Below are 27,564 nucleotides of genomic sequence, written 5' to 3' on the forward strand. Positions count from 1 at the left end.
TAAATCACAGATGGACTCCTCTGACATTTTTTAAATGATAAAGGTGGTGAAGGCAGTTTTCTATTTATTTTGCAGCCGATAATTTTTAACTGATCCACCTTCTACGTTCACAGTCTTGCAGGATGGAGATGTGACAGCGTATAAAGCGAGGGAAAAAGTTGCCGTGCACCCAAACCTTGTCAAACTCGGTAAGATCTCAAGACAACTCTTAAACGGCATTTTATAGTTCTGCATTTCACCTTTGCATAATTTATGAAAATTAACTCGTCCCTTTTATTTTCTCCCTGTCAGCCCAAGGGCGCATCAATAATATGTATCAGGGTTTTGTCCTTAGTCGCAGTCCCTCCAAGGGGCCCAGTTTCACCTACACTGCGTGGGAGGCTGGGCAGCAACCCCACGCTTCCTGTCAAGGATCCCCGGGGCTAGAGCCTGAACGTGGTCTAGCCACTTTCTTCTTTATGCTAATTATGCCCTTCCAGCCCCTCTCGACAGACGTCTGAAGGCCAAGGTGAGACCTTCCCGGGAGATGAAAAGCCTATTGCCTCCAGATATGCTGGCGGAACGGGGGCGGGAGGGAGGAGCGGGGGACGGGGGAGCGGGGAGGATTAGTGTGACGCGGCGGTAACGGCAACGACCACGACGCTAAGGGCCCTAAATTGGAGCTGACGCAGGCCCTACAGGGTCCTATCCCCGCCTGAGCTTGACTTTGGCCTTCAAGGCCCAAGGAGGGATAAGTCCTCCAGGGGCCGCCACCGGCTGCGGGCGGAGGCAGTGCGCGCTAAGAGGGCTGCAGGCAGCCCCCTCCTCAGACGCGCCTCAAGGCCTGGGCCGCTGGCTGTTGACGCGCCAACGGCGGAGAGGACGCGCGCACGCGCGCGATGGGGGCGGAGGGAGCGCGCTCGGCGGCCGCCGCCGCGGCAACTGAAACGGAGGGACGCGAGGGCGGAGGGCGCGAGCCACGGAGGGAGGGTGGGGGGTGGAAAATGGTGGGTAGCGCTGAGCGCGCGCTGACGTCGCCCGGAGTCACGCACGGAGCGCCGGGTTACGCGCCGACGTCTGGCTGCCACGACTTGCCGTCTGCGGCGGCGACGGTGGCGGCGAGCGGATCCCGCAGGGGCAGGAGGAGGAGGAGGGAGAGCCAAGGGGGCTGTGAGTGAGCGGGAGAAGCAGGGGGTGAGCGGGGCTTGCCCGCGGGAGGGAGAACGAGCGAGAGCCGAGCCAGCCTTCGGAGCCGCCTCCTCCTCCTCCCCTCGGCGTCCCGCCCCCGCCTGCCCGCCCGCCCTCCTCCTTCTTCAGCCGGCAGAGCCCGAGTGAGGCGCCGCTCGGCTCGCGCCGCCGTCCAGGACAGGTGTGCGCGCGCGCGCCCTCCTCCCCTCCCCCCTTCCTCGCGCCTGTCCAGCGCGCGCCCTCCCTCACCTGCGGCAGGACAGCGCCCGCCCGCCCGGGTAAGCCCCTCGCGACCTTCCCTGCTGCCACTGCCACAGCTTCAGGTGCCGCCCACCGCGTCCCCTCTAATTGCCCTCTTACGCCTCAGGAATAATCACTGTATCGTTGTAGACATCTCCGCACTCCCTCCGGGGACCCTGGCAGTGCAGCAACGCCCCCCCCCCACCCCGTAGCGCACGAACAGACGAACTCCCTCCCACCTCCAAATACGAACAAAAATCACACGCCCCTTAAAAAAAAAGAAAAAAAAAAAAAAAGATAATTCTACCTCCGCAGGCGCTGGAGACCACCAGTGGTGCCTTTTGCTTAGCGATCCCTAAGCCACATTTCCCCCGGCCACCTTCACCAGGGGCCTGGGACAGTGCGCCAAACGTGGCTGACACTCCCTGCACAGCAACCCTGGCAGGAGGGGAGAGGAAGGAGGATTCTAGACTCCACTGCCAACCCCTTCTCTCCTGTGTTCAACCCCCCGTCCCTCCCGCAATGCATATACCCGCCCAGGATGCTTTGTGAAAATAAAAAATAATACATTGATAACTGACATCGCAGATGGAGCCAGGCCCAAGGATGGGTGGCCTGGACAGGGCATTTTTGCCGCCCCACAGAGCTAGGTCAGCTCAGCAGCCTCCTCTGCCTTTGTCCGGGGGGGGGCAAAAGGAATGGATGCGAAGCTAGATGGGGCTTCCCGATACGCGATGGTGGGCCCCAGAGATGGCTGAAATGTCTGTAGGGGAAGGGACCCCCCCACTAATACATCTGCTTTGAACGTGAACTTGGATTAAAAAAAGGCCCAACAGTCCGACTGGGGCAACTTTTTTGGGTTCGTTGCTGTCTCCCCCTGAATAAATGCCACGTTCCTTTCCGCTGTCTCTGCGGGACCCTCTTGAGGGTTCTCATTTTCGTTCTGATCTGGACCCTTTAACGATTCTGTCGGGCCGGGCGCTTTTGGACAGCTTTTTGCAGCGGCGTCTATGTTTGTGTCCTGTGTCCTTGGAAGGGAGGTCCCAGTGCTTTACAATAGGCTGAATTTGGTTTGACATCTTTCGGTAGACTGTCAAGAGTTTTGAGAAAAGGAATTTTTTGATGACTTTCAAGACCCCCACTGTTCCCCACCCAAACTGACGTTTGCGAATTGCGGCTTTGAAAATTAGAGTGTTGACTTGAGTGTGGAGAGAGTTGCTGATTTCATTCCTTTGGGTACTAGTAAAACCATTTAAGGATCAGCGGGAAGAGAAAGAACTATTGACATTTGCATCGGTTCCGCTTTGGACCTTTGGGGTACATAAAATGTCGGGTTTTCTGAATCTTTTAATGTGTACTACGTTTATTTAACTCTTCTACAAATGCTTAAAATGAAAACATTTTGTGAAATGCGAGGATTCTATCACATGGATTATTCTCTTCAGATTTTAAATGTTTAATTCATATCTTTAACCCTAAACATTAAAATAGCATTGAGGAAGCATAATTTAAAAGATTACGTGAGCTATAGAAAGGAGATATGCTGTTTAAAAAATGATTTGTGAAATACTATTACTATTAGTCTTTGTTGTTGTTGTTCAATGTTAAGATTTACATGAGAGTTTCACTTAATTTTCCTGGTAGATAGCCATGAGAAGAAAGGGGTAATTCCTCCACTTTGAATAATTGCAGTACTACATTCCAGTTAGTTTTAATGATGTGGATATTGAAGATAATTGTCTCTCTGGTTTAAGACAAGCATTTAACCTAAGCAGCTCTAGAAAACACAAGTTCTAATGTTCTTGCTTCTCTTTTATTTTGGAAATCTGCGATTTTGTGAAATGTTATCAGCATATTGTTTCTGTTGGGAACACTATAATCAAAAGGGTTTATTATTACCCAGAGGTAGATTCCCTCTCTCCAAGATTATTTTATAAATGTGTGTGTTAGTTTTTACTTTTAAAAACCAAAGCTGAATTAGATTGTTTCAGAATCACCTGTAGTTCAGGCTGAGGAAAATTGAGGCGTTTTTCCTTCTTGTTCTGGCTAATGTCTATTTCACTTGCGAACAATTTTTTGTTGGTAAGAGCTTGTTAAAGACATAGAGATAATGGGATTAAAAATAAAGCAATCTCTGTTCTCTTCAAATTGTGTGTGTAGTGTCAATAAAAGAGCACAAGAAATCTAGAGACATTTATCATGTTTAAAAATGTAAGCAAACTTTGAGGAGAAAGGGAATATTTTATTATTTTTCATTAATACGGATATTTTGCTGCATATTAATATTTTTCGTTTTCTCTTCGTGTTTTCTACATTGTATTGAAATTTTACATTTAATTTTACAACTGTTTGTTTTAAAATAATATATTCAAACAGCTAGACACTAGAACTGGCATTTCATTTACCAGGCTAGTATATTGTTTAGGTAGTTAACAAACGGTTAGAAGTTATTTTAAATCCACAAATTGTCTAATGGATTTTCAATGTTAGGATGCAAATCTAACTTTGAAATTCTATTTAGTGTTCTAAACTTTTTGTTTTAAGACTTTCTCTGAGTCAATATTCATTCTTCTCAGACTGCCTTTTAAGGCTCTTGTATTCTATAGTCTAGGGAAATCTGCCTTTCACCCCCGCCCCCAATCTGACCAAAAGCCCAGATTTACAGGCTTATCCTGAAATTAACACTCTTGTTTAACAATATACTAAATGTTCAATTTACAATTGGATTATTCTGGAAAAGGTATTATTAGCCTTGTTTGCTTTTTAGATACATTTAAAAAGTAGGGGAGAGACTGGTATATAATGGCAGAAATTTTATACATACATAATAAATAGCATGAAATAAGAAAGTACATCTTTATATAATAGAGATCCAGGTCTCTCTTTTGCTGACTTGAGCTTAAAATTCCCAGTTTAAGTGTGATACTTAACTGTGTTTTGTCTAGAAACTTCATCAGTTGCCTCTGTACTGGGGAACTAAGAACTCGGTTCCTGGTGACACTTTTTTCCAGAAAAATCAGCATTCCCAACTAAAACCGCTTCAGAACCCCTGGACATAATCATTTGGGACAGAGTGCAAGAAATTTAGACTGCAGTGTTGGTCCTAGAAAGCGGGCAGTTTAAAGCCCTGGTTTTCTGTCCTGCGGGAAGCGATCATTAGCAAGGAAGAATGGCAGGGACCAGCAGGCGCGTGCCCCCACATCGCAATCCCATTGGCCTTGTGGCTGCTTTGAGCTCTCCTGAGGGGGCAGAGGTTTGGTTCGGCGCAAGGTAAACCCTTGAGGAAGAGCAGCGGCTTTTCTAGATCGGACTTCACCAGATCTTAACCTCATCTTACAAGTGGGACGGTAATACCATGCCGGGTTCTGTGCGGAGACCCTGCTACTCAGCCTTGGCGTCCCTGTTTAGGGCCAGGGTCTATCCAGGGTCCTGATCGCTACTGCGCGAGCCAGGAGGAGCCGCCGCTTCTTTTACACATGTATTTTTTGTGTGATGGGAAGTGCGCCAACAGTTCCTAAGGCTCCTTACCGACAGAGTTGGGGACAGGGGAGGGAGTGCAGAACAATCAGCACGGAAAGGGTACTACGTGGTACTGGAGGATGCCCCCAAACGAAAGGGAAGTTCTTTATGGAGCCCAAAGCCAGATTTCTATCTGAGTGGGCCTTCCCTTCAGGGAGTCATTTCGGGGACCACTGGACAGGTGGGTGGTTCTGGAGTTGGCTCACAGGACTACCCTAGTTTGTTTTGTGGTAGCCAGCGTGCTTTGCCATGATTCTTCCTCTTTAACGGGAGGAGCAAACGTCAGCCCAGTGCTGAAGTAGCTAATGCTGGGTAGAATGGGGCCCTTGCTAAGAGAAAAAGGAAGCTATGACTACTTAGCAGGCAGGTTCGCCCAGGATGTGAAGGGATGTATTAGGGGGCTGTAAGGGCTCAGGTATTGACAAGGCTTATGCCCTGGACTGGTCTGGGTTTCTTGATCACTAGTCCTCTCTTTACTCCTCTCTTTTCCAGGAAGCTTGGGCAACCATGTACTCAGCTGTCTCTGGGGCTAAGAGTGAGGGAGGCAAGTATCCTTACTTTGGAGGGTGAGGGGTGAAGGATGTTCAATGGGAATGGAACCCATACATGGGATAGGCATACTCTTCTCAGGACATAGGCAGCAATCCATGCTTGAGAAACTCAGGAATTGGGCTGTAAGGTCTGTATCCTCTGAGTACCCTGCAGAAGGTGATGGGGACAGTGTAGGGGCATTGGCAGGGCGTCCCTTGGAGATAGGCCTTAGCTTTCCCACAGTTGCTAGAAGTGCAGACTGCAGTAAGGGAGTATGAGCATTTGCTACATATCTGCGAGAGGGAAAATAGGCCCTAGATTATGCCTCAAATCTAGGAAAAGAGATATCAATTATTTCTGGGACCAGAGACACCCCCTTTAGCTGTCACTATCCAAAGACTCATTGGTTAACTAATCGTCAGTAACCTAGCTGTCTGCCTAAAAACCAGCGATCATTTAATGTTTTACTTTTTAAGAGGTGGGGGCTCTCTTTGACACTTACGAGTTTCTGGAAGGAGGGGTAAAAGGGACTAGTGAACCTGCGTTAATGAATCCCGTAAGGAACTGCGTTTCCCAGGAAATTCCTGGCATTTTTAGCTCGTGAATATCCTAAAGCCTGCTTGGTTTTCTCCTCCATTCTGGGTCCTTCCAGAGAGGAAGAAGAGTGGGCTAGGGGCTGAAGGCTCGGCAGGGCCTGATTCATCTGCAGAGCTGGCCGGCTACCCAGGCTGGGCTCAGCCCTGAGCAGGGTGCCCCCCTTCCCCAAATCTCAGAAGGAGGAGGGGGAGGCAAGCAGGCAGTCTTGGTCCCAAAGGAGGCTGGTTGAAGGTTTTTGGGTGAGTGTGGGGTTTCTTTTTGATTGTTGTTTGGGGGGGAGGGCAGAGCCAATGGGAATAAGCACTGCGGGCACCCCGGCCCTAGTGCGGCTGCTGTCCTCTGCTCAGCTCCCCCCCGCCGGTGAGTGAGCCCGCCCGACTGTGCGGGGCTGCGGTTGGGGGGAGGGGGGAGCGGGATCATCTGAGGCCAGAGCCGCTGCGCGGGGAGGGGGAGCGGCGGGAGCGAGGGGAGGGACGGGCTAGGTGTCTGCTGCTCCGCGCCACTGCTGCCGGCGCCCCGACCTCATCCCCGGCAGCCCCTTCTGCAGCTAAGGGTTACTGCCGCACCACCTCTCCTCCTCACCCGCCTCTGCGGCCAGGGCTCTGCGGTAGGAGACAGCCCAGGCGGGTGTGGGCCGGTCTGGGTCTGGGTCTAGGTCTAGCTGGGGCCCACAGGGGAGGGGGTGGCTGTGACTCGGTTTCCCTCTCTGCAGCGTGCTCAGCTGCGCTGCGCAGGCCCCTGCCTCCACATTCTTTGGGGTCACTGGAAAGCAGAGCTCAGGCCCGCTCCCTGTGCTTAGTGTGGCAGTCCTCTTCTTACCCCTAGTACCCCAACTCCCCAGGCCGAGGCCGCCCAGGGTCTGGCCAACAGCGACAGCCACAGTGGTGGTGGCGGCAGCAGCTGCGACGCGGCGCGTCCTGCCCCCCCCCCAAGCCAGGGGTGTGGGGTGAGGGCCTGGGGTGGGCGCCGCCTGGTGGGCGGGTGGACGGGGGCTGGCAGCGGGGAAGGGGCGCGGGTCACGTGCCCGCGGGCGGGTGGGCGCGTACAGTAGGGCGCCCTGCTACTGTACTGGGGAGTCAGTGCCCTGTTACCGGGTCTCGTCTGTCTCGTCTCTCCCGCAGATCTCGCGAGAGTGGCTGACTGGCTGTGGGGGTTGCGGCGGCAGCAGGCGGAGCCGGGGAGGGAAAGCAGCGGCGGCTGAGGCGACTGAGGCGGCGGCGGGCGGAGCGGCAGGCGGCGGCGGCGCGGCGGCGGAGCGCAGCATCATGGCGGACCGAGACAGCGGCAGCGAGCAGGGTGGTGCAGCGCTGGGCTCGGGCGGCTCCCTGGGGCACCCGGGCTCAGGCTCGGGCTCCGGCGGGGGCGGTGGTGGCGGCGGGGGCGGCGGCAGTGGCGGCGGCGGTGGCGGGGCCCCGGGGGGGCTGCAGCACGAGACGCAGGAGCTGGCCTCCAAGCGGGTGGACATCCAGAACAAGCGCTTTTACCTGGACGTGAAGCAGAACGCCAAGGGCCGCTTCCTGAAGATCGCTGAGGTGGGCGCGGGCGGCAACAAGAGCCGCCTCACTCTCTCTATGTCAGTGGCCGTGGAGTTCCGCGACTACCTGGGAGACTTCATCGAGCACTACGCGCAGCTGGGCCCCAGCCAGCCGCCCGACCTGGCCCAGGCGCAGGACGAGCCGCGCCGGGCGCTCAAAAGCGAGTTCCTGGTGCGCGAGAACCGCAAGTACTACATGGATCTCAAGGAGAACCAGCGTGGCCGCTTCCTGCGCATCCGCCAGACGGTCAACCGGGGGCCCGGCCTGGGCTCCACGCAGGGCCAGACCATTGCGCTGCCCGCACAGGGGCTCATCGAGTTCCGCGACGCTCTGGCCAAGCTCATCGACGACTACGGAGTGGAGGAGGAGCCGGCCGAGCTGCCCGAGGGCACCTCCTTGACTGTGGACAACAAGCGCTTCTTTTTCGATGTGGGCTCCAACAAGTACGGCGTGTTTATGCGAGTGAGCGAGGTGAAGCCCACCTACCGCAACTCCATCACCGTGCCCTACAAGGTGTGGGCCAAGTTCGGACACACCTTCTGCAAGTACTCGGAGGAGATGAAGAAGATTCAAGAGAAGCAGAGGGAGAAGCGGGCTGCCTGTGAGCAGCTCCACCAGCAACAGCAGCAGCAGCAGGAGGAGACCGCCGCTGCCACCCTGCTGCTGCAGGGTGAGGAAGAAGGGGAAGAAGATTGATCAAACTGAATGGAAATTACCCACACACACATGCATACACACACACACACACACACACACAGCCACACACAGAGAAAATATACTGTAAAGAAAGAGAAAATAAAAAAGTTAAAAAGTAAAAAAAAAAAAAAAAAAAAAACTTAACTCCAAGGGAGCACCACCCACAGAACCTCCACCAACTGACAGTTTCTCTTCTTGACTTGCCACCCATCGCTGGATGTTGTCCACTTTATCCACCATATAAAACAGTAAGCAGCTGCTAAAACAAAAAACAAAAAAATACAAAAAGTAATAACATTATATGAACTGTGTTTCCTACTTGATTAAAAATATAAAGAACTGAGTGTTTATTTCCCTAATTAACCAAGAACTTTTGTACACGTTTAAGCTATTATTATTAAAAGTGTTTGCAAAATGGTCAAGATTATAATATTGCTGAATTATATAAAAGTCCTTTTCATGTTGAGCTAACATTTGACTTTAGCACAAAAAAGAGATATTTTAGAACACGTAAAATAATATTTTTAGTTTTTCTCATTTTGTTACCAAATTTCAAACCTTACATGGAGGTTATTATAGTATATTTGACACCCTATATACCTGTGATTAGAGATGTGTATATATATGAGGGCTAGGCATGCTGTGTGTCTGAGCTTTGTCTAAATGTTATGCAGAAGTTTGTAGAGTTAAAGGTACGTAGGTTTAATTCATGCAAGGTAAACAATAAGTGCTCTCTTTTATACAATATGCATTGCATCTGGACCTTAAACATATAAAAATGGTCAGTGAAACTTCTGTGAACATGAAGAAATTATTAAAAAAGGCATTTAAATGAAATTTGCTAAGTTGTGATTTTTACGGTTGGAACCAAAGTTATTCAAATAGCAAAAGGAAAAAGAAAGAGAGAAAAAGGAAATCTCCCATAATATTTTTCTGCATCTGTTTGCTTTGACTGAGTAGGCGTTTTGTCATTATTGTGTATATGAGATGTACTTGTATCGTTCATAATATATTTTTTTTATTATGTGTAGAAAGATTTTAAGAACTTAACTAACGTGCAGCAATTTCCAGTGAACCTGTACTTGGACATCAGGTAGTGAGTCTATTTGTGGTCACTAGCACTGTCTCCTAAACTTGTTAAGAGGTCTGAAGCTATCCTTTGATTTTTGCCAGTGCTGTTAACTTATGTAGACCTGTTAAAAAGCAGAGCAACACAATTATAGTTATCCTACTGAGCCATGGATTCTGAGTTTCATTTTAAAAGAGAAAGCCAAGTTAAGCTGGTATATGTAAAGGATTTCCATGTAGCTGTGGTGCTAGTTATTACTGGCTACATTATATGCTAAGTGTATTTGTGTTCCCCAAGTGTTCAAGCCGCCTATTAAAAGTATATTCTATAATTCATATTTTCAAGGTGTAGGGTATGGAAATGCAAAGCTTAGGAGAGCACTTTTCAAGCAGGTGTCCTCCAAACTGAAATTGTTTATAACGATAGTCTTTTACAGGTTTTCATTTAAAGATGTTTGTGTGCTTTTAATTGACAACTAACTTCTTGCTGCTGTATAGTAAAATATTAATATATTTTTATCATTAAACTGCTGCATGACTATCATCTTTGAGTGAAGATAAAATGTTATAAAAAAGATGCCTTAAACAGTACATTTTGGTTTGGAATTCTGTAGAAAGTATTTTGGTTAAAAAAAAAAAAAGGATCTTGTCTGACAGAGAGTTCTGGGGATGGAATTGTTTCTTGGCAAACCCAGCTATATAGATCTAACTGCTGTATGTAGGAGACACCACCTGTAGGAGCTGGAAGGTGTCAGTGCTGCTCACACTGTAAAGCATTGGCCTAGGAAGGTGAAACAGTTGTCTTTTTTGAAGGATTTTATTTTCTTTCTGCTGGTTCTTTGGGTTTGATTTGATATTTTTAAGCTCCCTGGTTGAGTGTGTTGTCTTTGTTTTTGAGATCTACTGTATGTGTCGAGTAACAAGCTATTTCCATTGTACTGTGCATTTTCCCATTAAATTGTTTGCTTTTAATATTCATACAATGTTAAATATGAGGTGACCGTACAATAGTTAGGAGTTTCTTTACTTACAAAATCACTGGAAATGATTAAATTGCTTTTCCCCTTCCCCCAAGGTGCATTTTTCTTATTTCCATATAGTAAAGTTGAGCTTTTACAGTGCATAATGTGACATTTGGAATGCTTATCAACTGCATGTAAACATTAATAACCTGCACTTTTTTTGTCTTAAGGTTTGTTGAGCTATTTTGTTCACTGTACTTTAACTGTGATATGGAAAAGACTGCATTCTCTGTGCTGTTACTAGTTAGGAAAGAGAATTGCTTTGATTTTGTCTCTTGTTTACTATAGCTTCTTAAAGTTAAGCCTTGTACTACAGGTTGTTGGAGTACTCCTAGATCAGTGTTTCATAGCAGCCAGCAATAAGTAGTGCAAGTCAACAAAAACACAGCAAACTTAGGCAAAGTGTCCTTTCTTTGAGATGCGAGTTCTTTCATGAGGTTTTCTTTAGGGTCAGAGTTACCTAAAGTGAAGCCTTTCTTATCTATAGACTTCAGATTCTGCTTGGAATCCTACCGGATCAAGAAGCACATGTATTGTGCAATTGTCTTTACACTATAACAGTTAAACACAATCTTACTAAGATTTTGAAACCATTGTCTGATTTATGGTCAGTGGGTTTAAAAAGAAATCCATGTGCAGATCTTTTAAGACGTAAGAGATGATCATAGAAAAGACTAAGTGACTGTAAAGATGCTCTTTTTTGCATCTCACTTTACCTCCCCAAGCGCCCTCCCTACTTACCCTTCTCCCCTTTCCTGTTTCATCCTTTCCCCACCCTTTGCCCCCAGGTGCTCGGTACTTTACCAAGGTTCTATATCTCAGTGTTTTATGTTGGAGTTTTTCCTTGTTTTTATTTTACTAGTTGGTAAACCCTGTTTGTGCTGAAACAAAAAAGGAAATGGTTGGTATATTTGACCATATGTGTTATTCATAGAAGACAGTATGATCAAATGTGCCAAAAACAAGCAAACAAAACTTAATTCCTGAGAAGTATGCCTTATTTTTAATGATCTGCTTTGTCTTACAATTAAGGTTAAACTATTATTTGCCTAAGTATAAAAGAAAACTTGAAATGCATTGCAATATTGACGTTCTTTAAAATGAGAGACACTGTCAAGTAATTTAATCTAGAGATCAGCCACCAGATTTAAAATGTCCATATATATGTGTGTATGTTTGGTGGTGGTGGTGGTGGTGGTGGTGTTTTTTTTTTTCTTTTAAATCACCAAATCTTTTTTAAGCTACTTTTTATTTGTGCCTCCTATTTATCATGCTGATGTTAGAAGCAACAGTCATCCAGCCACAGAGGGAGCTCAAGTTAACTAACCAGAACTGTAGAAATCATTATACATGCCTTTGACAACAAAGGAAGTTTATAAGAAAAGCCATGTCGGCTTTTCCTCCACTAGATACAGATTGGAGGTAGATGAATATTTGCCAAATGGGAAAAAAAAAAAAAAACAGAAAAAAAAAACAATGCAAGTCAGGAAAGACAGACTTTTCCAGCTTCTCAAAAGCCATGGAGAGTAGAAACCAAAACCAACAGGGAAAATAAAAAACCTTGAAAGTCTCACTTTCTTAGTTGTCCCATGCAGGGGTTGAAATTTGAGTCAAAGTGGAAAAATATATCAATGTTGTTTTTAGGTCTTCACATCTGGAGATGGGTAACTATTCCAATTTGATTTTTCAGGTAACGGAGAAAGCTGCTAGTAATTTTAACCCCTGCCTCAAGGAGACAGATAATTTCATTTGGGAGCAAATACTATTGCCTTGAAAAATAGCACTGTAATAGCCTATGATAATTAGTTGTAGAATAACCTTTATCCCTTTTAAACTATGCAAATTATTAAATAAGTGTAAATTAGGACTCAATTAAAGATAGTTGATTATATTGCAATCAGATGGCATTCACAAACTTAACTGGAGCATATACAGATAAAATCTATTAGTCAAGAGTTTTGTATGCTAAAAGAAAAATATAATTTAGCTACCTATTCTAAAAATGGTGAATATTATTAATATTGTATAATAGGACTGGGAAGACTGCCTCCTTTTTTGAAGAGAGAGAGATTAAGGATTTTTATAATTGTTTTTCATCAAATTTTAATATTTTTGTCAAATTTTTAGGTATTTAATTTGTAAAACAGTTTGCTTTGTACTGGCATACAGAATATAGGGTATTGATTTTAAACTTTTGAAGCCAAGTGATCAAGTACATTTGTAATAAAAGTCAATGGATCTATATCAGTTGTACTCACTGTTTTCATTTCTTATTATAGGAATGCTATACTCTTCTGCAGGAAAACTAAATTTGGGTGGAAGGGAGGGAAAAAAATAAGTCCTTTGATAATGAGAATCTGGGTGGGTACGATGGCCCAAGCACTTTACACAATCTTTAAGTCAGTTAAGATTTGGTATATTTAAAAAGATGCTTATGTCAATTTTTTTCTTCCAGTTTTTTTTTTAATGGAACTTGATGTCTGTGGGGGTTATCTCATTCACTGTTTCTATTCTTTAACATTTTGCATTTGGCACTGTTGAAACTTTCTAAACTAACACGTTTCTTTTGTGACACTTTGGATTATCTGCCACCCATGGAGACCCCACCATGGTGACCCCACCATGGGCATGATTATTTTTTTATCTCCCTCAAAAGGTTTACCCTCTCTTCTTCAGTTTTCCCACTCATTTTTTCGTACTGCTTACACCCGCACACACACACATACACATTTCCAGATGATTTTAGAATGGGGATCTGAAATTGTTTGCTCTGGTGGCTTTCATGGCCCCACAATTCACTTTATTATACATATGAACATATTTTTAAGATTTTTTTCCCCCAAAAAAAGAGAGATACCAAATCTAACGACTTTTTCCCTTTTCAGAGTCTTTTCAATATCAGAATGAGATCCCACTTTCTATGTAAAAGGATGCTAAAACAAGGGAATCTTTAGCAACTTAGGTTTGGAACAATTGGTGATAACTCTGAGTATAACATTTATAATTGATTATCCCCTCAATTTGAATATCTTAATAATTTGGAGATATATGTACTTCTCCATGAGAGTGGAATGAATAGGGAAGAGAATTTATTGGAATTGCTTAATTCACTGAAATTGTGCAGAGTTATCAAAGTTGAACCATTTTTAAATCAGACATTATATATCATATTTCTGGGTTTTTTTTCATTGCAAGTTAACCATATAGGCCATTCATAATAAAGTGCACTATAAAACTAAAGTGATCACTGCTATTAAAATTACTGTTTTCACAGAGCAGCATTAATTACTATAGAGAATTTAGAGTATATTTTTAAGAACAGCTTATTTTAATTGAGTTATTGATCCTAAAACAAAACCTAAATTTAAGGCCTTGGCCATTTGACAGGCTCTTTTTAAACATAAACTTAATTATCATGGGCTAAGTGAAAATTATCTAAACTAGAATTAGCACGAGTCAGGTAGAATTTCATGATGCAAGAACAACCAGATGAAAAGTGAAAGATATGATTAGTTTCAAGCCAACAGTTTCAACTGTTAAACTACTAAGTTTTGATGTTGAATGGTGTAGGCCCATTTTTGTCTTTGGGAAAGTTGAGTTAGTATGGCAAATCACTTGTTAAAAACATTTTTCTTAAAAAACAATTTCATAGCTACTCATTTATTTTTATTTTGTCCCCATATTACGTTTGGTATTTATTTTTTATTTTCCCTGATGTTCTTTGCTTTTGTGGAAAATTGTCTTGTTTGATAGGTGGAAACGTGGTGGTGATACTCTACGTAAAATAAAATGACTTATAGACCAGAAATATTTTACTCATTTTGGAATCACAGGATTTTTGTGTTTTCATAAATACATACTTTGTTTCGATGATTAGTAATTTGCTTATTAATTAAATTTTTGTAGCATTTCATGGGAAAATTTGTAGCTAAAGAGTTTAATTTTCTTGATTTAGGATGTACTTTAATAATTGAAGAGGCTTCCAAGTTCAAGGACAAAACCTTTATAGTCTAGAATTTTGAGAAATGTGGAAATACTCTTGTTAGCATGTGTTTTGGTCTAAATTAGATTAATGCAGAAGGATCCTAAGAGGATTTAAGAAAAGATGTCCTTATTATGAAGTGGCAAATTTATGGGACAGGTGATTTATATATTCACCTCGACTTAGTCAACCAGCGATGGTCATCAGCTAATGAATTGAGTCAAACTCCCATTCAACTGGAGTGGATTGGCAATTTCCAGTGCAGGTAGTTGTTAGTGGCGTTTGACCTACCTCCCTGCAATGTACATCTGGCATTTTCTTTTTCCCATCCTTTTTCTTTGTTTCTCTTTCTTTGTTCTTTTGCTTGCCATAAGCCTGTCAGTGGCAATCCCTTTACCCCCTTAAAAAGGAAGTAAAGAAATTGCTGACTCCTGCCTTAGACCATAGCTAACTGACCCCAGAAAGATTTCTGTATTATGAGGTAATCGGGCAGTTTTTCTGGCTGTTGTTTTCCCCACAGTCTTAAGTTGGCAGTTTAAAGGTCATCAAAATTGTTAAGAAAATTTGTGAACTGAAGAGAGTAAGAAGTATGTGTACTTTAGGTAAGTTACTGGGGGTTGAGACTTACTGGTTTGGAAATTGTAGAGCAGAATGGGGAGATGTGTTAGTGCATGGGAGTGTGGGGGACATGGAGTGGTTTAGAGGTACAGTGGGAGAAATTTTTATTGGACGTAGGAAAAGATACTAAGGTGGAGTCTTAAATGAGAGTGTTTGCTGAGGACAATGAAGTTGATTTTCATAAGGAAGTTTCAATAAAGCCAGAGAAAAACGGGTCTTTTGTTTGTTATGAGAAAACTGTTGGTTTGTACCTAGATGACATGATGATGCATAATACAAATCTGTTTTCAGGTTTAGGGTGTTTTTCTGGGCAAATTAAGTAGCACAATTGTAGAATGGCAACTTTTCTGGTCAAGGCAAGTTAGTGCTGGGAACTTAACTATTTTGAAAGAGAGAAGAAAACGTCAAACTTTTCCACGGTTACAATTTTTATCAGAAATATATCATATGTACTATCTATTCTCCTTAGCTCATGTTACAATGTAGCTTACCTTTACTTTTCAAAATGGTCCTGAGATCAAAATCATTTGATTTTATAGTCCACAAAGATCCATATTATACCTTGCTTTTACAGAACCTTGAGCCTTTGGTCCATATAAATTTCTTGGAAGAGGGCAATAAACCAGATAAAAACACTTACTTGCAATTTTAGGTTATCTTTTATTTCTTTTACATTTGCAATCCTAGCAACCATTTAATACTGTGGACCTTATGAGACCCTCAGAATACTATATTTCTGAAATTAGACAACATATCCTAACCCCCCGTAAAACTTGAGTTTCTGTTTGTTTTCCCACTTTCTCTATAACTTTAAAATTATAGAATTCCCAAGAGTTCCATGATGGAAGATGTTAATAATGTAATTTAGTATATATATCTTGGAAGTTCTTATGCCCTTTGAGGATGAATTTATTGTGTTTAGATTTCTGTTCCCAGTATCCCAGGAGCATTTTAAATTATTTAAGATAAAATATGGCTATAATGTTTTTTAAGTTACATAATTCAAGTATATTTGGATCAACTGTTGTTTTGTAGTTGAGTATGGACTTATTCTCAAGTGATTTTGACAGATTACTTGTATGTTTCATTTTACCCAAATCTATATACGTTAGTGATAAAATCCCTTTAACAATAGCTAGAAAAAGGTTTTGATTTTATATTTGGAAGGTAATTTTTTTTGTCAAATTCATTAACAGCAGAATTGTTTTTTATTATAACTTACGTTGTAGAGTTGACAATACTACGTTCACATTGTGTGTCAGATTTTAAATTATAATAGTTACAAAGTATAACTTGGTTAAGTCAGTCCAGGGCCTTCTTAAATAGCCCCCCTCCCATAGGAATTGTTTAAAAAGAAGTGAATTCCCAAACCTGTGTCAAGAACCAGTGATTTAAATGTCTTTGAAAGGCTTCCTTGAGTCTAGTCAATGGAGATAAGTGATAGCCCATTTCCATGCTGCATAGTTGTTAGGGTTTATAAAGTCAATATGTAAAAGTGCAGAAGCAGGAAAACCTGTAAAATTGCCTATAAAATTTCTAGTTTTCATTATTTGCACTATTTACCTTTGCACTTGATATTTTGAAAGTTAAGACTAGTCACTTTCACTTTTGTTTCTAGTCTTTAAATTTCTTAGAGTTATGTTTTCAATATCCCACCCAAAGCAAAGCTTATATGCAATTAAATATGCTTTATAAGTCTGAGAAAATATTTCTTAGTGTTAGCTATATAGAACAAAAATTTGTTTGGATAAAATTTTTAACATGGGCCTTTATTTGCCAATAAAATCCTTTGTAAGTGTGAGCTTTATTAAACTATTTGAACAGACAAAGTGAAAGCTTAGGATAGGAATATATACATATGTATATATATATATGTGTGTGTGTGTGTGTGTATGTGTGTATACATATGTGTGTGTATATGTATACACACATATACACACATACACACACATTCATAATGATGTCTTCAAGATCCAACTTCCATCCTGAAATGGCCTGGTTTTGGAATAATTTGTTTTCACTGAAGTCAATGAGATTTTGAGTCTAGCTGAGTATTGGCTTAAAAACCTGAAAGTGAAGTGGGTGGCAAGTGGCAGCTCCCTCTTTCATGTAGTTTTCCGTAATGCTCATAGAGTTTCCTCATGGTCTATGTGGTATAACTGGTACTGAACTAATTGTATTAAATGAATATTCCTTTTAGGAATACATGGTTGACTCATTTTTTGAGGAGGGGAGGGTGGCAAGGGATAAGAGACTTTATTTTAACTAGAGGCAGTCTTATAACCACAAAATGTGCTCTAGAAAGAATACAACAAAAAAGTGTACCTGTGAACATATTTTTTGTCTTAGTGAGATTGTGCAGCACAGTTAGGTTCAGAATTTTAAAAAAAAGGTTAATAGTTTTGTCAATAGAAAAGAAATGTGTTTTGGCTAAAATTATTTTTTGTAAGTTATTTATCTCATTTTATAATCCCTTCCCAATAGCCATTTAGGCACTTCATACTTAAAACCAACAAGTGAAAGGCCTGTCTTCAGATCTGGTTTATTTTTGGAATGCTTGAGTGTGTTTCTGGATGGGGGGGGGGGGTGGGAGGCAGGGGGTAGTGTTTTAATTATTGACATGCTTTTTTCAGCATGTTTTGCTAGTCATTCTGGATCTTATGTTTGAAAATTGTGTTGAAAATTCAGTGATGTGTTTGAAATGAGAAAGTCTTCTATGACATAGTGTGAATGTGGCTGGACTCTATTGTGGAACCTTGTAGCTTTGTTTTTAATTTGGGTCGAAAGTTAAATTTTTATTATTCAGATTTTAGGTTTACCAGTGGAATTGTGCCCGGTAATTGTCTAAATATGGACCAATTTTGGGAAATGAAGGTTGACAGATGTGTAACTGACTCTAGGTAATCCTTTACTCAAAATAGTAAATTAAAGGCTTACATCGTAAGAGTTGTCTTAAATTTTATGTTGTCAAATCTTTAAATGTAGATGATGATCAGCACTTTATCTATGAATTTCCTTTGGGAAAAGAGAAAAATTTAGTCTCCAAACCTTTTCTCGGAGACTAAATTTATCATATATGGAAAATGAAAAAAATTTAGAAGGTAGCGTTGATTATTTTTTAATGGAGTTTAATAAGCTTAATCAATTATTTTTCCCAGTTTTAAGCACTTATTTCCCAAATGTGAATAAAGGGAAAAGATCAACAATGTGGCTTCCCCCTTTTTTTTTGAGGCCATTTTTAGTTTTCTGTCCCCATTTCCCAATCCTGTTATAAAATGAATTACGGGTATCCCTCTAAGTCTCTGTAACCCCTTTTTGGAGTCACAGATACCTTTGATAATCTGATGAAAGTGATGGACCCTCTCCCCAGGAAGAAAATGCACATACACAGATAATTTTGCGTACAACCTCAGGGGCATCACACATCTTCTGAAACCCAAGTTAAGGATCTCTGCTCTAAGTAAACTCTATAGAGAAAATTTTAATGCAATTAATTGATAAAATTAGGAATTAGCTATTGACCTAAAACATTTCAGGTTGGAATTATTGTTAGATGGTGGCCCCTACTAGCAAAATGTGACATTGCAACCAGCTTTGTTAGATATTATAACATCCAGACAGAAAGAAAAAAGAAGCAAAGTTCTGAGAGCTGTTTATAAGGAGTCAGGGCATCTCTAGACATGGGAGCCATTCCTGGTTCAAGGCAGGGGTCAGGGTGCCTGACAGTTTCTACTAGCAGGGTCGAGTCTGATAAACCACAATGCTCAGGATGCCATGGGGTTAGCCATTATCTTAACCCCTTTCTCACCAAAAGATTTTAGTTTTGTCTACTGGGAAACAAGATGTCACTAGGGAAAAAAAAAGTTTGCCTTATAACTTTGCTGGAACACATCAGTTTGGTGATGTATGGGACACCAGTATTATTTTTAAGAAGGTGCATAAAACCAAAGTAAATTATTCTCTATGTAGAACATTATTTACTAGTAACATTTGTTTGGATGTATTAGCTTTGACAATTTTTACCAGTAAATATTGGTCTTATTTAAAACTGGGAATCCAGTTTATAAATAGGATAGTTGGTATATCTATCCTTTCCCCCATGTAAAGAATAGTTTAAAGATTTATGCATACTTTTTACTTTTCTCTCTTGATGCCATGGATTGTGATGGGTGGGTTGGGGGGAGACCGTTGAGTCAACAACTGACAAGATGTCTTCTCCAAATTTAAAAATTGAGAAGCAGCACTTTAAGTCTATCTCTATACCATTTTAGTGCATGTATTAGTTTTATTAATGATTTTTGGTGCATGCCTTTGGGCTTATTCAAAAGTGTACAATAGGAACGTGTATTTCCTTTCTTAGAAAGGAGATGTTTTTCTACTTTGCAACATGTGATTACAAAAATCTTCCTCTGTGGGAAGATTAACCATGTATTGAACTACTGAAAAGTATATATTTTTAGATATACAGAAGGAATCTACATGGAGCAGCATTCAGACCTATATAGAAGCCATGGCATTCTGTATAGGACCAAAAAGGAAGTAACATTAAACACTTAAACAGACTTTGTTGGGTAGAAATACCTTTAGATCTTGCATTGACTTCAAAAAAGAAAACGCCACAGAAGTTTGCCAAAAACTTTTGTTGTTTGAATTTTCTCTGTCAGTGTATTTAACCCAAATACAACAGTTTTGGGTTTATACATACGTTAAGAATCAAAAAAAAAACAAAGCTAACTAAAGATCAGTCTGGTTCTCCAATCCAGCTTGATTGTAATAAGTAAACTAATCACTTGCAACATGAGAAACTGTCCAACTCCTCTAAGGCTTTGACAAAATGACCTTGGCTGATGTGGGAAGACTCCCACTTTGATTTCTGACCTGACAGTGAAGATTCGTGCTTCACCTGATTTCAAACCTGACAGTGTCTGTTTAAGGAGCTATGGTACAGTTTGCTAATTCAATCCCAGATACCTGTTGATTACCTGTGAGATCTAGAGTCCAAAGTAGCCAGCAGCCGTAACCCTGAGTGCTCTGTGCCCATCAGATCTCTTAAAGTAAGCAGAGTTGGGACAGGTCACAGCTCAGATGAGTGCCCTCAGGTGCTGTGGACAGCCCCAGCCTCAAGAATTGTATCTGCTTTCTTGGGAGTCTTCACTGAACTAATGTCCCACATGGTGTTACTTACTGTAGTTGCTCTCTCTTGGAGGAGGCCCAGAGCACACATCCTAATTGCTTGAGGTACTCAGAGAGGGGGTGCTAACTCTGATGCCCTGGCCAAATTCCAGTTTAGGGACGTGGGTCTTCTTACCATTCTAATTGGAAATGTGCATCGCTTCCCATTTTCCCAGACCAACCTCGTCTGTTTTTTTGCCCCAGTCCCAAGTCTCTAAGATGCTGGTGTGTATTATATGGGCCAAGTTCATGCCTTATCCTAGTTGCACAAGAGTTTAGGAATGAGTGAGCTTGGTGTGGTGTCAAAGTGCTCTGTAGTTGGAGGAGGGTAAACTCTTGTGATGTTTTGAGGATGAAATCGGTCCTCTCTTAGCATAAGTTGGGGAATGTGCACTGGCCGGAGGCTTCCAGCCATGAGGTGTGAGCTGAAATCTACTTTCCCTCTTTTCTTATAGCATGTTGAGAAAAATCTGTTGGGTTTTCAGTAGTCAGGGAAGGCCGGAGTTCTGCAGCTTTAATCTGGGTAACTGAGGCTGGTTTGAGCAAGACTTTGGTTAATTAACTGGGTTCTCAGATGCCACAGACTCCGTGAAAAGTCACCATTATTTTCAATGGTTGTGATAGAATTTCCCCCAGTAGTCATTATTTTAAGATTATATTGCAGAGTTGCTTTATTTGAGCTTTTCGTGTATACACAATCCCAAACTGGAAGAAATTAAAAAAAAAAAAAAGGAATCCTGCTGTGAAAGGTATATATTACTCTAGATTTTTCTTACTGTAAATATTGTAAGATTGTAATACTGTCGATATTTTATTAACCAACAAATGTTAATCTATGTGAACTCAGACTTATTTTAAATGTGCTTCTTATTTACTGTGTGTGGTCCCTGTTGCTGACAGTATTAAGTTATATTCTGATGTAAGATTAACTTTATTAAAGAATGTAAACATTAATGTTTCCTTATGGGAAAACAAATAAAGTATAAAGAAGACAATTCTTTTCATTAAAATATACTGTGTATTTACACTTGCTAGACCCAGCACCACTTATAAATTTAGTACACTGTTCAGAATTTTAGTTAACACAGCTGACATGGTTGTGCTCTGTTTGAAAGTCTAAAAGTAGGTGTTGTTGGAATATAAACAGTTTGTATTTGTCTGCTGTGAATCATAATCTTGAAGTTTCTAACCAAGTTTGTAAAATTTTTATAGTAAAACATTTTAATGACAATTTAAAAATTTATCTTCTCTAAAGAATGGTCAAAACAATATCCTTTCAGAAATAGAATGTTCTTTAATATCTTTCCAAAATGACTTTGGTTAAATGGACCAGATATGTATTAATTAAAATCGAGGACAAAGTTGTGATATTCTTTGAGTTTACAAGTTAATCCTTATTGGAGATGTGCCAATTATACAGTAGAATATCATTAATTTGCACTGTTTGGGGACCCCATTAAGAATGCTGAATTTTGCCAACTAAGAAGTAAGCAAATGCCATTTAAAAAGTAAATTTGAGCATTCTGTATTAACTATGTGCAGTTATTATCACATGAAGAAGCGCAGTGTGTCAGGCTGTAATATACCCATATTGCTGTCATGTTCTCCCATCCCAGTGCTGGGAACTCACCACGTGGAAACCAAGCAAATGTGTTGTGCATCAGCCGGCTTGAGTTTGTTCAATATCAAAGCTGAAACTAGCGAGGTCTGCTGTACTGCTTATTGAAGTATTGTGATTCTTTTAGGCATTGATTCTTACAAAATATATACTGTAACAGTATACTTTGTACAGATTTAAATTTTATTTGAAAAAAATGAAATAAAGTAGGCAAAAAAATAAAGATGTTTATTTTTCATGTGACTATACAAACAGATCAGTCTTTTGTTTCAGTGCCTTTGGGGGGGTGGGTCTGGTCTTGGTTTTTTGTTTTGTTTTTTTTAACTTTTTGATAGATGGAAACCATTTTTAGAACTCAGTAACATGTATACTTGCCTGATCATTAATAGACTGCAAGCGTTAAGTGTGCTCTCTCACCCTGGAAAACGAGTTCCTTTTTTATTTGAAAGCAAATGTGTTTAGTTTTCCTGGAAAACGATTTTCTTTTTTATTTTAAAGCAAATGTGTTTAGTTTTAAAGGTTTTCTGTGAATAGCTTCCCTATCTCGCTTTTTGAGTCAGTTTTGAAAACTCTTGACGGTGTGACAGTTAACTTAGCTATCACAGTTGAACAGAAAGAAAAGTTTCCCCATAGATCATGCCTCTTTCCCATGGAAGGTTTTTGTTTTCTGTCAGTTTAAATTTAAAGTTGGTTTGCGGTAGTAGAAGGGTTACAAGAGAATATATGATAAAAAAGAATCCTCTGCAGAAAATAGAGGTTGTACTTGAAAATAAGATCCTTTCAAAATTGGTTTTCTCGTGAGTGGAGTGATAGACAGTAAATGAAGTTTCCAATAAAATGTGGCACAGAAGTGATCCTTCAGAATAGTTTTAATGGGACCTTCTCTAGTCTCATAGAAGACTAGATTATCTAACCAAGGAGAACCATCCCAGTTTGGGCCTCTAATTCAAAAATCAGTGGAGGCCTCAGGTGTATGATGTTTTCCTCGGCCTTCAGAAGTGGAGTTGGAAATTTTATTTGTGGCTTTCTCATCATTTTATCCTTTCTGGTGCCCTCACTTACCTTTAGACTGGGTATGGGAAGGCTTCGAACAAGTAGTTGCAGGAACAAGGTTCTTGCAAAAATCACACTATGGAAAGAATTTTAATGTTATTTAAATGTGTATGGCAATGGTTATAGTCTAAAAACTGACGCATAGCCATTGAAGTGCCTCAAGTTCACCGTGTCACAGTTCCAGGCTTCCCTGGGTGAATTATTTTGTTGTTGTTGTTTTTTCCCTGCTAAAATGTCCCTCCTTTGTACAGAACATCAGACTAGCTGTTGGCCTACAGCTAGCCACAGCTAGCTGTTGGGCTAGCTTCCACATCTGACAACTACCAACTCCAATAAAAGTCATGCAGAAACTTTGCTATTATATATAAAAACTGAAAGCAAAGCTGAGGGTGCCACTGTTTGGGAGAGGTAGGTGGGGTGCTAGGAAACCCTAGTTTTCCCTATGTTCTTCAATGCCTCTGATTTGGGGGTGGGGCACAAATGACAGGTGGATACTTCCTGAAGAGGAGACCAGAGATTCCCCTTTTTCCTCGAAGTGGGATCAGACACTGAGAGGAGGGCTCTTTGGTATAGGAGCTTGTGGTGGACACTCTAGCCATCATTTGTAGTAGTAAGTATAGGAAGTGAAAAGCCAGAAGCCAGGCCCCTTTTAACTGTCCCTTGGCCTTAATCTTTTAAAGACTCCACATGGGACTGTGATTAAACATACCCTGTGATCATTTGGGAGAGCAAGAGGTGAAGTGTTATTGCAGGGCTGCAGGGGAACATCCCAGACTTGAAATAGGTCTGAACTACAGGGCAAGGCTTGCAAGGCCACTGGGACCCCTTAAGAAAGGAGCCCAGCATGTTCAACAGAACTATTGGTGATTTTTATTTAGCTCTTTTCATTTCTAAAGTGATGTAATTGGCAATCTTCCCAACCCTACCTCCAATTGATGTTAACTTTTATTTAACTATGTGGTATGTCGTTTACTTTGGCTCTTTTGCATGGTTTTTAGAAATCTCTTTGTTCCTACTTCCAGTAACAGTTTACTTCTCAGCAGACAGGACTTTTTGATTGGGGAGCTAGGTTTTGGAACTGGTTTTGTTCATTCAGGATCAGAGTAAAGAGAGATCTCTCTCGCAGGGTTTGGCTGCCCACTGCCCTGGGGGTCACGCAGCACCACTGCCTTCACTTCAGCACCCTCCCCCACACTTCTGGAACTTGAGGAGGAGGAGTCGTCACTTTTTTTCCTCCCTGAAAATGGGGATTCTACCTTAATATTGTAAATCTCCAGAGCATTTCCAATAACGTCATTCCAGTTTTCCTACCAACATTGATTTTCATTCATTTGGATTTGTTCAAATCAGGCCCTTTGGCACTTAGGTTGGCAGTGAGAAAATGTCACAAAACAGACTCACTGAATGTTGCAATGTTTAAAAGCAGGATCCCCACCCTCCAGCCAGCATGGTGTCCAGTGAGCCCCATCATCCTAGGAATCCTGACTCTCCCTGCATTCCCAGCTTGTACCTCAGACTGTCCCCAGGGAGCAGGAGTTTCCCTGTCCGCTTCCTGGGGAGATTGGCAGTAGCTCCAACCTAGCTTGGCTTTCTCTGTCTCTGGGTGCGACAATAAGGGTGGGTCTGTACTGCCACCACCCTAAATTTTTCCAAGCTCACTACTATTTGTTTTTTTAAACTAACGTTGAAGGTTTAAAAAATGCAAGGCACCAAGCTAAGTGTTTTCATTTAGGTTATTTCATTTAATTCTTACAACCCTAGGTTATTTCATTTAATTCTTACAACCCTATGAGATAGGCACTATTATTACCCCTATTTTACAAAAGAGGAAACGAAGGCACAGAGAGATTGACTAACATGCCCAGGGTCACACAGTCAGAATTCAAGTCGTGAGTCCTGGAAGGCTGATGCCAAAGCACCTCCTTGGTCTCCATCACTCTCGAGTATCACCTTTCCCATGAGGTTCTGCCTCTTCCCCTAACTGGTAGGCTCTCCCTGGCTTTGATTGCCTCATCTGAGGATGTATTTAGTTGGATGGCAAAGCCAATGTTCCCTCTAGCAAAGGAGGATTTCTCAGTGTAGCTCAAAAGCCACAATTCCTGTTCTAAAGGTTGTCATGAATGAATCCACGTTTTCATCTCCCCCTCCCCTTTCTTGAGGGAATGACTTAGAGCAGGTCTGAAAAAAGCTGGCAAATGGCCCTTGCAGGCCTCTCTCTCTCCACAGCTCTTGCTTAAAGTAAGCAGAGTCCTGAGTACTTACTATTCCTGCCTCTTCCCGCCCTCACCACAATGACCTGATCAAAGGGCTCTGTGAATGCAGCTCTTGAATTCTGTTTGGTGGAGTTGTCAATTTCTTTCTTTCTCCCAGATTATAACCCCCAGCAGACGCCCTATCTCCTTTACTGCAGACCTCCTGTCTTGGCCTGTTTGGCCTCAGATTTAGGCTCAAAAAGGATCAGGAGGCAGTCTCCAGGAGAGGATCTAGGTCTACACAGATTCCCAAAACCTCACTATTCACCAATAATTGGCCCAGTAATTGGATCTGTCAGGGCCAGCCCTGTAGTTTCCAGCTCAGAGTTTTGTTTGGGCTTTTTTCCTGCGTCCTCCAAAATGCTATTTCCCAGATGCTTCCTGACCTCCAAGGGGAGGTGCAGCGTCTGTCACTCTCCAGGGGCTTCTTCCAAAAATAAAATGTGAAATTCCTTGGGACTTAAGGGTGGTTTAGAGAGCTATGGCATCTGTTAGAACTCTTGTCCAAAAAGGGAATATCATCATTTAACCTGGAACCCCTCGTGGTTTTTGTATCCTCTAACGCAGTGATTCTCAAAGTGTGGCCCCTGGACCAAGAACATTAGCAACTCTTTGGAAATTATTAGAAATGTGAATTCTTGGGCCTCACTCCAGACTGAAGGAATCACAATCTGCTAGGGCCCAACAGCCCCTCTTGTAACAAGCCCTCCAGGTGGCACATTGAAGTGACAACCACTGCTCTCTAAAGCAAAAGGTTCTGTCATTTGGAGTCTAGGTTTGAGAATCTGGGGAAAGCTCGGGGCCATGTCACCTGCTTCCCAGACCCCGAGGTCCCAGTTAGGAATCCGTGCTCTGGAACGCAGAGCTGCTTCATCCCTTGGTGGCTTCCACCCTCGCAGCACAGCCTCGAGAAGGGGTGGCCACATACTCTGCTCGTTCTTTCATCTGTATCCTGTGGGTTGTCACTGAGAGTGGCCAGCCCCTGTGCCAGACAGCACAGAGAAAAAGGCTTGCTGCTCCCTGTATGTGCTGTAACTGTAGCCATGGCCTTGAGACAAAAAACAAGTGCCCAGGCACAGGGCACCAGGCCAGGAGCCTGGGACCAAATAGAAAAGGGATTCCTTCTCCTGGAGCTGGGAGCTCTGTGTGAGAGCCGCACTGCTAACAAACTGCTGAACTTCTATGACAGCCCTGGCTAGGGCTGGAGCTTTGCTGGCTGCAGCTAGAGCTTTGTCAGTGGCAAGTCCTGGTTATGCCTGTTGTCCCTGATGAAGTGTCTGTAACACCCGCATTCACTCGCACAAGTATCCTGGGTTGGATGACAAATTCTATGGCCACCCATTTTCTTCACCTAGCAGCTTCCTTACTGGTCTCTTTACGGCCATGCTTGTCTCCTGCATTCTATTCTCCACACGGCAGTTAGCTTGTAAATGTCGTTACAAGGTTCGTACGATCTGGCTCCTGCCTAATTCTCCAGTTTTCTCTCCTTCCTTTCACCTGTGTTTGTTTCTCTTGAGCCATACTGGACACCTTTCTGTATGTGGAATGCACGGGAGTCTGTTGCCACCTAAGGGTCTTTGGCTTTGCTCTTCCTTCTGCCTGGAACATACTTCCCTCCAGATCCTCTGTGGCTGGCCGTTTTTCATAACCAGTCCTCGGCGTTCATGTTCTTGCTTCAAGGAGGCCTCTGACAACTCAAACTGAAGTGGCCCCTCCAGTCACTCTCCCTTACTGCTCTGCTTCAGTTTTCTTCCTCATGCTTATTATCACTGTCCAAAATTGTCTTTTCTATCCTCTTCTGTGGACGGACTAATGCTGTGAGGGTAGAACTCATTCAGGCATCCCCGGTTCCCAGACCAGTCTGGCACACGGCAGATGCTCAGTAAACGTCTGCTAACTAATCTACTGGACTCCAGCCGGTCCAAGCCACTTCTGGGAGTCAGCTGTGTCTCTGGGGCTGACTTCCTCATCCACTTTCAATGCAGGTGCTGCTGTTTTAGCTCACCTCTGGTCCACAAGGGGCATAGGCCCAGGACCCTGACTGTGAGATGCTTTTCTGTGCCTGCTGCCAACGCTCCTTAGCTTCCTGTACCTCCCACCGATGTATGGGCCTCAGCAACTCCTCTCTGTAGCTATTTCATCTCCAGATGAGCTCTGGGGAAAAGGCAGTAATAACCCTCAACTCAACAGATAGCTTAATGCCCACTCTGTCCCCACCTACCCGCCAAAGCACCATACAGCATGCACTTGGGATGGAGGGGGGAAGGGGCTTGACCACTAAGCATATGATGGGCAGTGTTCTTCTGGGCTTTTCCTTTGATGACGTACGCACTCACTCTTCCTGGAATGCACTAGTTGAGGGCAGGGAAGAGACTAGCCATCCAAGTGGTGATAATGCCCTGTTTCCAAAAGCTGCAGGGTAGGAAGTGTCTAGAGAAGTATGGCCTCCGCAGAACACCAACCTCATTGGTGACATTTCATCAAATCCTGACTC

At 42.5% G+C, this 27,564-nt stretch overlaps 2 protein-coding genes across 5 annotated transcripts; both read left to right on the plus strand.

Moving 5' to 3' along the window:
* Positions 1-400: 400 nt before the first annotated feature.
* PURA (purine rich element binding protein A) lies at positions 401-21,852 on the plus strand. 4 transcript variants are annotated; one of them, XM_081035882.1, is made up of 2 exons: positions 401-508; positions 7,176-21,852. In XM_081035882.1, exon 2 carries the CDS (start codon positions 7,320-7,322, stop codon positions 8,283-8,285), a length of 966 nt encoding a protein of 321 aa, XP_080892008.1. In that variant the 5' UTR covers positions 401-508; positions 7,176-7,319; the 3' UTR covers positions 8,286-21,852. The 4 variants fall into 4 exon arrangements, with proteins under 4 accessions (XP_080892008.1, XP_080892006.1, XP_080892007.1 ...); XM_081035880.1 differs by lacking the exon at positions 401-508 and adding an exon at positions 1,086-1,445; XM_081035881.1 differs by lacking the exon at positions 401-508 and adding an exon at positions 6,538-6,661.
* On the plus strand, positions 21,682-21,842 carry IGIP (IgA inducing protein; the record flags this gene model as incomplete). Its single annotated transcript, XM_081035884.1, is given in 2 exon segments — positions 21,682-21,736; positions 21,739-21,842. Coding segments are annotated over 2 exon segments (159 nt in total).
* Positions 21,853-27,564: the final 5,712 nt, after the last annotated feature.

Source organism: Rhinolophus hipposideros (genome assembly GCF_964194185.1).
Source record: "Rhinolophus hipposideros genome assembly, chromosome: 23".
In the NCBI taxonomy this organism is placed as follows: domain Eukaryota; kingdom Metazoa; phylum Chordata; class Mammalia; order Chiroptera; family Rhinolophidae; genus Rhinolophus; species Rhinolophus hipposideros.